An 11,993-nucleotide genomic window follows, 5' to 3' on the forward strand; every position below is an offset into this window, starting at 1 on the left:
TTTATATTTATATAAGGGCATTACTATACAATAACACCTCACGCCATGAGGGACTCTAAGGTCAGACTACTATAAAAAGCACATTTTTACTGGATGTGAGGAAATGCAACTCTCAAAGCCAACCCCTTAGTAGTCTGACCTTAGAGTCCCTCATGGCGTGAGGCGTTATTGTATAGTAATGCCCTTATATAAATATAAATATATATTTCGGGAATAAATGATGGATTTTTTCCCTTATGAGGTTTTTTCACGCTAGCTACTTGATAAATTCTTGTAAAAGAATTCGTCCTATTATTGAATTTATATATATATATATAGGACAAGCTTCTTTCAGCTTCTGCCTACCAGATCCACTCACAAGGCTTTGGTTGACCCAAGACACTTGCCCTAGATGCCACACAGTAGGACTGAACCCAGAACCATGTGCAAGCTACTCACCACACACACAAATATTACTAAATAATGATTGTTACTGAGCAGAGCTATCATAACTGCATGTAAGAGTTAATGCTAATAACTAAGACTTTAATCCTGAAGTTCAAATTTCCAACAGTAATATTTCTTTTATAACTATTATAATATAAACAGGATTACAAAAATGAGTTAGTACATTAAGAGCTGTAAAAGGTAGTAATCTATACATATAAATTTGACATGGGCAATTCTTTCTTGTCTTGGGATTCAGTCAAATGGCTGGGTGGAATTGCATGAAAAATTACACAGATGTGTAGAATGATCCAGTGGTGATGCTGGGCTTTGAATTTTTCATAGCTCCCATGGTAACCAAGATAATCTACAATAATACTCTTGTGTTTATGAGAAAGGAAGGGGTGATAGATGAATAAGGAAGGAAGGGGTGATGTCATATTTTTTCATATCTCCCATGGTTACCGAGATAATCTACTATAATAAGACTCGAGAAAGGAAGGGGTGAAGTCATACTTAGTAGTGAGATGATGAAAATTGAATGCTGAAAAAAATAAATCAAACAGCGTTTCAACTCTGTGTGAATATATATGTGTGTATGTAAAAGGGAGGGGGGATGTGAATATGTGTGTGTTTGTATGTGTGCATATGCGCGCGCAATGGAAGTGGGATGGTTCATTTTTGTTCGCTTAGTATTTGGATTTATTTTTTGATTTGGTTGAATCTTGGTTGTTTTTTTTTTTTTGTTGGTCAGTTAGTTTTAGCATTCTGACTGAAAAAAAGTCATTCTAAAATTGTTTTTTAACGTAAGCGTGCTCAAACAAGTCGAATGCTTACACAGAGCAGGTTTTACAGCCACATCATCCAAACCGACTGGGTGAAACCAGGCTTAGCTGCTAGTATTCATTTAAAGATAAGTAATTTAATGAACACGAATATATAAGCTGAGTGGTCAAAGAGCTAAATTATAGTCTCAAGGATTACTGGTTCAACAAATAACATTTTCTTTGACAGTGCTTTTAGACACATCCTTATTGCTTTGGAGTAGTTAGCTAACAAATATATACTACTTTAATGGTTCTGTAGTTGGTATGAGGTTGGATAACCTCGCCATAAAACACTTGCGTAATTATTGAGGAACTGAAGGTGGTGAGCTGGCAGAATCATTATTGCACCAGGCAAAATGCTGAGCAGCACTTCTGGTTCTTTATGTCCTGAGTTCAAATGCTGCCAAAGTTGACTTTGCCTTTCATCCTTTTTGGAGTTGATAAATTATGTGAATTCAACAAGCCCACTGCCCTAAATTTCTGGTCTGGTGCTTATAGTAGAAAGGATAATGATTGAATAACTGATTCTTCAAATAACTCTCAAATTAATTGTTAGAGAATAGTACTGTTTACTGACATCTCTCATCTATTTTGAGTAGAGTGAAGGTAATACACTCTACTGAAAATAAAAGTTAATAAAAAATATTATGTGTAGAGCTCTCACTGCTTACAAGGATACTTTTCTCCCCATTAGGTGGATTAAGTCACTTGTTTATTATCATTTTTTTTTTGTAGAGACAAGCAAATGTCAATCCTTCAGTCAATAAGTTAGCAACTTAACAACTCAGCCATCAGCAACTCTTTTAAGAAAGAGAAAAAAAGTGGCCAGAATTCAAAACCATTTATTAAAAACATATAAGAACAATTCCAAATATAAAATAAACAAATAACAAACCATAACCTACACTAATAATAAGAACAGAAGCTGCTTACATCCTGCTTTTCTTTCTCCATCTGCAACTTTAGTTGTTGGAGAGCATTTTCTTTGGCAATTAAGCTCTGCTGTTTTGCTTGCTCTATCATACTTTTCAGCTGTTGTGTTTGCTGCACTAGAGAATTGGCCATCTAAAAGGAGAGAAAGTGAATAGCAACATAAATAAGAAGGGTTTATAAAAGAAGAGACAGATGTAACATATGCAATAATTATTCCTTTCAAGAGAGTTTTTTTTTTTTCAATTCAAGTTGTTTGGACTCAGTTCGGTCCTGATAAAGTAGACCTAAGAACCAAAGTGTTCTACCACCACCACCAAAAAGCATTCTACGGTCATTTTTTTCTGCTAAAGCAAAGGCTAGCTCTGAAAACCTATGACAATCTTCTCCAGTTTATACTATCCTCTGCACTCCCTCCCATACCTTCTTTGCTCTCATTTCCTCCATTTTTGCACTGGCATCATAGTTAGACCATGTCTTTCTCAGTCTTCCCCTCCTTAACTTCCAAAATCTTATGTACAAGTCTTTACAACAGACATTCAAGCACTTAGCCGTCATAAATAGACAGAATTCCTTCCTTACCTCAGCTGGGATCCCAACCTTAGGTTTCGGACCCCTATAGGTTAGTCTGTACTGTAATTCACTGATATATAATCACATGCATGAAGGACCTTATTCAGGTAGTGTTTTATAGCTGGATGCAACCCTTTTAAGTCACTTCTTACGACACCCAGGAATATGGTGTATCTATTCTAAACCAGAATAAAAGTGCTCCATTCCATCTTCAAGTAGTTTTCTCTGTTGCTGTGCATGCCTAATAATGAAGGACAGTGATGAGTGGTAAGATGCTTTGAGAACTGTTTAACATATACCAGTATGAAAAACCTGATGTAAAATACAAATGTATCTAGAATTACATTATCCAAAATGTTATTTTTACTTTTTAAGATGGTGGGGTTTGATTTAAACAAATATGTGGTTGCTATTGCTATCAGGTCAAACAACATGTTGAGGTATTTGTCAGCTTTAATTTCATGCTATACACAGAGTGAAATGAAAACTACCCAATATTGGTTGTTGTCTTACCACCAGAGACTTCATCTTCAATGTATCAAGTGCAAATCAACCTAACAGTTATCTCTCTATACAATATTGAAAATGTAGGTACAAAAAGAAGGCGAAGTGAAATGGCTTAATCAGGAGTTGAACCTGTATTCTGGATTTGGCTCACCAAAAGTTTGCCACTAATTCATGGCAAACTTTTCATATTTTAATTCATGGCAAACTTTTCATATTTTAATTCATGGCAAACTTTTCATATTTTAATGATTGTACCAATCAGATCGGTACAATCATTAAAATATGTTTATGTAAACACCATGAATTAGTGGCAAACTTTTGGTGAGCCAAATCCAGAATACAGGTTCAACTCCTGATTAAGCCATTTCACTTCGCCTTCTTTTTGTACCTACATTTTCAATATTGTATAGAGAGATGACTGTGAGGTTGACTTGCACTTGATACATTGAAGATGAAGTCTCTGGTGGTAAGACAACAACCAATATTGGGTATTATTAGTGAAGTGTCAAAGATGAACAACTGAGATTTATTTATGAAAATATATATAATGAGAATGAATAAAAAAAAAAATTAAAATGAATTTAATTTTTCACCTCTTCTAGTTGCCACCAATATTTTTGTTCTGATACATCCATTGATAATACATTAGGAATTGGTGCTTTTAAAGCATTTGTCAAAGATGTCATTACAACAGCATCTGAAAGATCAGAAAATATATATTATGTATTTAAAGGAGTTGAACCTGTTTGGCAAGGGAACTGATCTGAGATCACGTGTTGTTAATTAAAAATATTACATTGTGATAAAACACATAACCACACTGTTATATTCACTTTTCATTTTGTAATAGTAATATATTATTTGTAAGCAAAAATTTTCAATATACTTTTATATCCAAGTTACACACACACGTTCATACATATTTGTGTGTGTGCTGTATTAAAAGCATGATTGCATTCTAGTTTTATCTTTCTTATTAAGGTTTCTTCCAAATTTTCTAGGAGTTCCTTTATTTGGATCAGTAACATTTCCAAATCATGTCCTTTCTTGACCCTTAAAGTCTTGTCTTCTGGCTTAAATTTTTTTTACTGGTTTCAATCATTGGACTGTGGTCATGCTAGGGCACCAGCTTTTTAAAGGCTGTAGTCAATCATACTGACCCAGTATGTATTTCAATCTGGCATTTACTTTAACAATCTATTAAACAACTCTTTTTGATGAGATTTAATGTTTGTCTCATGGCTCTTCCAAAAATCCAACCTTTGACCAAAGGTTGCTATTTTAGTTGTTAAACAGTCAAGTCATGTACAGATGGTACTGGTTTACATGATTGCAAGATGAGCAAGGCCAATTCAGCATACAGAGGGTTGAGAGTGTAAGTGTGGAAGAACAAACACATGAAGCTCAAGTACATAAGTATACTGAGCATTACGATTATCACTTTATTATAAAGGTCAGAGATATGAATGGTAAAAATGCAAGTCAGACACTTTCAGGCAGGTTAGCATACACTTACAAGGCTAAAAACAACGAACACCAACACCCACCACTTCATCCAGAAGATGAGACTGTGAAAGTCTAGAAATAGTGATTGATTTTTACAAACTGCATGGAACTCATACACAAATATGTAAAAAAGCCCTTAAAAAAATGAAACTAGAATGCAATTGCTTTAACACACACAGACGTTAGAGTTGTGAAGTTCATAGCTTTCGTGTCTGCAATCAAATTATAAATCATACTGGTCATTGGTAGTTTGTGTGCAGGTTCACAGGTTTGGGGTTTGTTACTGAGCAGGAGATTTTTAATTTCAGTGTCAGTTTATGGTTTGTTGCAAGGCATTTTATAAAAGTTTTCATGAATGTTTTTAAATAACTCATTTAACTACTCTGGCTTGTATTAATTTGATTCCTATAAAAAACTGTGTTCCACTATACATGTAGGTTAATATCACACAACCAATGCATCCTGCTTACCTTATTTTTTCATAGCCTTAACAGATCTACATTCAGTGCCTATGTGACACTAACAAGTAGAATTAGTATCATGCTTCAAACAATGTTTTTCTAAGCCCTTTGTCACCAATAAAAGTAACAGACCTGAATTTCTGAATTTCCTCAAAGGACTTCTTAATCAGATTAAGCCTCTGGAATTAATCTGCCCAGCCCTACAATATAAACCATCTCCATAAAGTTTATTTTATGAAATTAACAACACTTAATTATATATAAAATTGAAATGTACCACTTACCTCCAGTTACAAAGTTGCCTTGAGGATCTGTTGTAACTATGTGAACAGTTTCTCCATTTTCTGTATTATTCACACTAATGGGACGGCTAAGAGCAGGACCACTTGGTAATGTTACAACTACTAGAAAATTATACATACAAAATTGAAGGAAATAATAAAATCTTAGCTTAACAATTAAATAAAATAACAATAATTTTGGGAATTATTATGGAATATACATCACTAATACCCAACATCAATTTTCTCTCTTTATAAGTGTGAAAGCAAGCTAGTTAATTAAAATCTTCATTGGTACAGTATAGAATTGGTCTGGAAGTTGAGCACTGATGACAACAATGACAGAGACAATATTTAAATATGAGAGCCAAGACAAAACATCTATATTAATAGTGACTGAAGAGAGGAAGGGTAGATAAGATTCTTTAACTCTGGTATAAACAAAATATCTACAGCTGGTGACATGTTAAAATGCATCTAGTGTTTGGATAATGAAAGCTGGGATAGTAGCAGTAGAATTATAGAAGCCTAACTTTCAGTTACTTGAATACTATTGAAGGTTGTTAGGTTGTATTTCAAGTTATTGATGCAATGGTTGATAATAGAAAGGGCATCCAACCATGTGGAAAATAACATAACATACACAATAGCAATTTGCCAGTTTTCTCTGTTGTGTATGCATGTACTACAAGAAGAAAAACATGAAGTATGGTGAGATGCTGTGAGATCTGTCTAACTCCTGCTAGTCTGAAACAAACAAATGAAAAAGATGATGGTCGATGACTGGTGAAACTTATACACGCACCCTCCAAAAATCAAGGTATCAAATGTTTCAACTGCTTGTTTTACATTTTTGACAATTTATTTAATGTGAAGTCATGTGGGCTAATGGTTAGGGAGCTGCACTCATGATTCTAAGATTGTGAGTTTGATCCCCAGACCAGGTGGTGTGTTGTGTTCTTGAGCAAAACATTTCATTTCACATCACTCCAGTCCACTCAGCTGTAAATGAGCTCCAGCAAGAGCTGGAAAGTTAACCTTGCAACAGACCAATGTCCCACACAGGGGAAAGTGTTGAAACCCCAGTCACTTATATGCTATGAAAATTGGATTAAGCTCTGGCCTTATGAGTCCTACAGCTCATGACAAACCGAAATACCAAGTATTTAAATATATTATTGATACTAATCTTATCTCATGGTAATCTATGTCTTGTAGCATAAAACGCATAAGTTAATTGAACATTCTGGCATTTTGTACAATTCATCATCATCGTTTAACGTCCGCTTTCCATGCTAGCATGGGTTGGACGATTTGACTGAGGACTGGTGAACCGGAAGGCTGCACCAGGCTCCAATCTGATCTGGCAGAGTTTCTACAGCTGGATGCCTTTCCTAACGCCAACCACTCCGAGAGTGTAGTGGGTGGTTCTATGTGCCACCGACACGAGGGCCAGTCACACGGTACTGGCAATGGCCACACTCAAAATGGTGTTTTTTACATGCCACCTGCACGGGAGCCAGTCCAGCGGCACTGGCAACAATGTTGCTCGAATGATTTTCTAACGTGCCAGAAAGGCAACGCTGGTAACGATCATGCTCAAATGGTGCTATTTATGTGCCACTAGCATGGAAGCCAGACAGCTGCTCTGGCAATGATCATGCTCCACTGGCACAGGTGCCGGTCATCGAATATGGTTCAGTAACGATTTTAATTTCACTTGCCCCAACAGGTCTTTGCAAGCAGAGTTTAGTGTCCAATGAAGGAGAGGTTGGCAAGGGTGCCAGTCGTTGAATTTGGTTTGATTTCGATTTCAATAATTCACTTGCCTCAACAGGTCTTCGCAAGCAGAGTTTAGTGTCCAATGAAGTAAAGATACAAATAAGTGAGCTGGCTACACTTCTGGCAGAGGCCATAGATTATTTTCAGAATACATGACAAGTGTAAGTGTTCAGTCTATGTTCAGTGGGCTGCATCAGGATAACTTGGTTCTCTGAATTATTCAAGATACTGTTTCACTTGAAAAACTGTTTACAATGTAATTAGCACTTTAGTACAATTAGGAGGGCAATATTTTTCATCAAGCTCTTGCTCTATGATTAATCCTCAACATAGAAACCCTTCAGTATAATTTTTTCTTTTTCAGAGGGCTATGAAAATAACTAGAAAAACAAAGGCATAACAACACAGTAGAGAAAATTAAAAAAAAACAAAACAGATAAATTCAATTATATCTTGTTTAAAGCTAAAGAAAAACAAGACAAGAAAATGTAATATTAACCTTCTTTAGACATTCCAGAAGGCACTATAGATTTCGTCTCACCAGTCCTTTTCTTCATTGTTGGAGATCCATTTTCATTGTCTCTCTTTCGCCGTTTGTATGGTACAAACAAGCGAACAGGCCCCGTCTGTAAAAATATAAAGATTATTATAAAGAAATGTATGAAATAAAAGTATTAAAAACAAATTTCACCAACAATTTTATAGTTTCAATAATTTCTTTTATGTGATGAAAAATGTATTCAAGAGAAGCACCAAATCATTAAATAAGTCACAAACTATTATGGACATACAAATTATTTAAGTAGTTATGCTTCAACTATACAAGGTGTGTTCAAAAGGCATCCAACTAGTTGTTCCCACCAAAATTAATGCTGCATAGGCAAAATCCATTGGATGGGAGGTAATGCCACCCTTCTTGTGTGTACGTGAACATTTTCATGTTGGAAGGTCACATCAGTTCCTGGCTGTTGAGTATAGACATGTTGTGTGTGCTTGTCAGATTTGCATTTTCACACAAGATAACTGAAAGCAGCAAGTAGAATAATGCATCGTCTTTCCAAAAGCTTGGTGATACTCAAGCTTAAACCATCCAGAAGATTCAGGCCTTTGGTGACGATGCCAGAGGAAATTTTGAGAAAAGCAACACCAGAGCTCCATAGCATCCCAGATGTGCTACCAGCAATGACAGAACTGCTGAGAGAAGTGTGTGAAAGTATTTTGAAGATGATTAAATAAAATTTGTGAAATGTACAAAATTGTCTTTTTTATGCCTAAGAGTTTTGAACACATCACGTATTTTCCTATCATCATTGTTTAACGTCCGCTTTCCATGCTAGCATGAGTTGGACAATTTGACTGAGGACTGGTGAAACCAGATGGCTACACCAGGCTCCAATCTGATTTGGCAGAGTTTCTACAGCTGGATGCCCTTCTTAACGCCAACCACTCTGAGAGTGTAGTGGGTGCTTTTACGTGCCACCGGTACGAAGGCCAGTCAGGCAGTACTGGCAACGGCCACGCTCAAAATGGTGTATTTTACGTGCCACCTGCACAGGAGCCAGTTCGGCGGCACTGGCAACGATCTCGCTCGAATGTCTTTATACATGCCATCTGGCACAAGTGCCAGGAAGGCGATGCTGGGCACAGGTGCCATGACGATTTCCTATGTTCTTCAAAATTCTAGTGAATCCCAATTTATTATAATGCTGATTTTTTATTCAGTTAAATGAGTATTGTAGCGTAGTTACTCATTGCCAATTATTGTAGTATTGCCAATATTTATGATGAACTTGTTTACACTATAACCATGCAGTAACAATAAAATATACAACGAAGCAGGATAACAACAATGTAACAATCCAACAAATTTTCCACGAACTATACACAAACAAACTAATGATATTCTGACAAACTACCAAAACGACACCTTACAACTTCCAGCAATTAACACCTACTCTCCCTTTCTCACTCAAACCACCACTATTTATAGTCATTCGGTCAAGTCTATTCTTGTAGGGGGTGTCATGACTCTTGCCACAATAGAGACTGAGATTAAACTTGACTTAGTCTAGCATTATTATGTCATCAGTATTTTTTCAAGTAGGAAGTTACAATTTAAGATATTTTCTAAATTTAGCAAGATGAATTTGTGAGAGACTTCATTCTAGATTTAGCAGATTGGTAAACTCATTTATTAGAAAAAGGTTATATGTTTGACTAAATTGCTTTCCATAATTGCTCAATCCCTCAATTTTCTGAATTCAAGTTTCATTAGTGAAGCTTGTATTCACCCAGCCTTATTAATGAAATTGGGTTATTTTAACCAGTAGTAATGAATGATAACCTTTAATAGTATTTAACCCTTTTGTGACCATATTTCTAATAAAATTGTTTAACTACTTTAGAAATAATCAAGAACTTGGAGGGGTTTAATAAAATAACTGAGTTTTCATTATTAATCTGGTATTTTCAACATTAATTACAAAATAACTCTACTTTATCTTTTCCATAACACTACCATCCCAACGTCCATTATCCAAACAAAGCTAAGTACAATTAGATTAAACAAAAAGTCAACATCATTTCTTTCATAATTTAATTTGGTCTTACAATGGTACTTCTAGGTATCCAACAAGAAGCACAAAATAAGATATTTATTTTACAGAAAGCCATAGTAAACAAAATTAACAAAATCAACATACGACGGATTCATCATCACAGCAGGCTGCACATGTACAAGAAGTAGCATGTGCTCGGAGAATGCCATCTTCAATTAAGCACTGTAGAGTTCGGCCACCATATCGGATACTGCGTTTCCAGTCTTTACTGCTGGCACGACCACAAAAGGTTTCAAACTCATTTGGAGTGAACCACTGTTCAGAACTTTTTATACATTTTCCACGACCACCTGAAAATTAGAGATTATACATTTGATACATTGCAACATTATTTTAAACAAGGGAGAAGAAATTTGCAAGGCCTAAAGTTCTATGAAATTATATAGGTTAATATATCAGGACATAACATGAAGGAGGAATGATAACCTATAAAAGGACCTGATAGAAAGTTTCCTTTCTATAGTTACATTAAAATAATTTTGACTGCAGAATCTCAGGAGAGTCTATGAAGATTTAAATTCACAATAATCTAATTCTTAATCATGTCTGATAACAATTCTTTATCATCAACTTAGGTTTTAATTTAAATAACCTTTGCAGCACAGGAGCTAGTCCAGCGGCCCTGGCAATGACCTCACTCGAATGTTGTTTTTCATGTGCTACTAGTAACGATCATGCTCGAATGGTGGTTTTTACGTGCCACTGGTACGGGGGCCAGTCAGCGGCCCTGGCAATGATCATGCTCGAATGGGGCTTTTAGTGCTCCACTAGCATGGATGTCAGTCATGCGGTGCTGTCATCGAATTTAATTTCGATTTCACTTGCCTCAACAGGTCTTCGCAAGCAGAATTTGGTGTCCAATGAAGGAAAGGTACGTCCAAGTGGGCTGGTTACACCACTGGCATAGGCCATGGGTTATGGTCTCACTTGGCTTGCCGGGTCTTCTCAAGCACAGCATATTTCCAAAGATCTCGGTCACTAGTTATTGCCTATGTTCGAAGGTTGAGCTTCACCACCTCATCCCAGGTCTTCCTGGGTTTACCTCTTCCACAGGTTCCCTCAGCCACTAGGGTGTGACACTTTTTCACACAGCTATCCTCATCCATTCGCACCACATGACCATACTAGTGCAATCGTTTCTCTTGCACACCACAACTGGTGCTTCTTAGGTTCAACTTTTCTCTCAAAGTACTTACACTCTGTCAAGTATGCACACTGACATTACACAAAACCATCGGAGCATACTGGCTTCATTTCTTGCAAGCTTACGCATGTCCTTAGCAGTCATGGCCCATGTTTCACTACCATGTAGCATGGCTGTTCGTACACATGCGTCACACAGTCTACCTTTTACTCTGAGCGAGAGACCCTTTGTCACCAGCAGAGGTAGGAGCCCTCTGAACTTTGCCCAGGTTATTCTTATTCTAGCAGCTACACTTTCAGAGCACCCAACCCCTGCTACTGACTTGGGTCACCTAGGTAACAGAAACTGTCAACTACTTCTAGTTTTTCTCCCAGGAATGTGGCAGAAGTTGCTCTCTGCACATTTTCAGTCTTTAGTGCTCCTGAGCATCTGCCACATACAAAAACTATCTTCCCAGTTAGCGTTCCTTTGATATTGCTGCACCTCTTATGTGTCCATAGTGTACACTGGGTACATCTTATACAATTTCTACCTATGCCTTTTCTACAGATCGAGCAAGGCCATCTACCTGAAAGGATTTGTGGTTTGTCTGCCTTCCTACTTATTAGGACTTTGGTTTTAGCTAGGTTGACTCTAAGGCCCTTTGATTCTAATCCTTGTTTCCACATCTGAAACTTCTTGTCTAGTTCTGATAGTGACTCAGCAATTAGAGCAAGGTCATCAGCATAGAGGAGCTCCCAGGGGCATCCTATCTTGAAGTCCTCTGTTATTGCCTGGAGGACTATGATAAATAGGAGGAGGCTGAGGACCGAACCTTAGTGGATTCCTACCTCTAGCCGGAATTCTTCACTGTACTTGTTGCCAACCCTCACCTTACTGACAGCGTCCCTGTACATGGCTTGCAAAGCTCTCTATAAGCATATATATATATATATATA

The 11,993-nt window shown here is 36.7% G+C and overlaps 1 protein-coding gene across 3 annotated transcripts in view; it reads right to left on the reverse strand.

The window, feature by feature from the left end:
• Positions 1–11,993, reverse strand: part of LOC106870382 (deformed epidermal autoregulatory factor 1 homolog) — a 26,532-nt gene that overhangs the window by 6,125 nt on the left and 8,414 nt on the right. Inside the window, exons 2-6 of one of the 3 annotated variants that reach the window (XM_014916423.2) lie at positions 9,996–10,201; positions 7,793–7,919; positions 5,515–5,631; positions 3,857–3,960; positions 2,187–2,318 (exon numbers count right to left, since the gene is read on the reverse strand). In XM_014916423.2, the coding sequence (XP_014771909.1) occupies positions 2,187–2,318; positions 3,857–3,960; positions 5,515–5,631; positions 7,793–7,919; positions 9,996–10,201 (686 nt within the window). Of the gene's footprint in view, positions 1–2,158; positions 2,319–3,856; positions 3,961–5,514; positions 5,635–7,792; positions 7,920–9,995; positions 10,202–11,993 lie in introns of all 3 variants that reach the window. The other 2 variants (XM_014916422.2, XM_014916424.2) reach the window with 2 other exon arrangements.

The sequence above is a fragment of the Octopus bimaculoides genome, chromosome 2 (genome assembly GCF_001194135.2).
Source record: "Octopus bimaculoides isolate UCB-OBI-ISO-001 chromosome 2, ASM119413v2, whole genome shotgun sequence".
In the NCBI taxonomy this organism is placed as follows: Eukaryota; Metazoa; Mollusca; class Cephalopoda; order Octopoda; family Octopodidae; genus Octopus; species Octopus bimaculoides.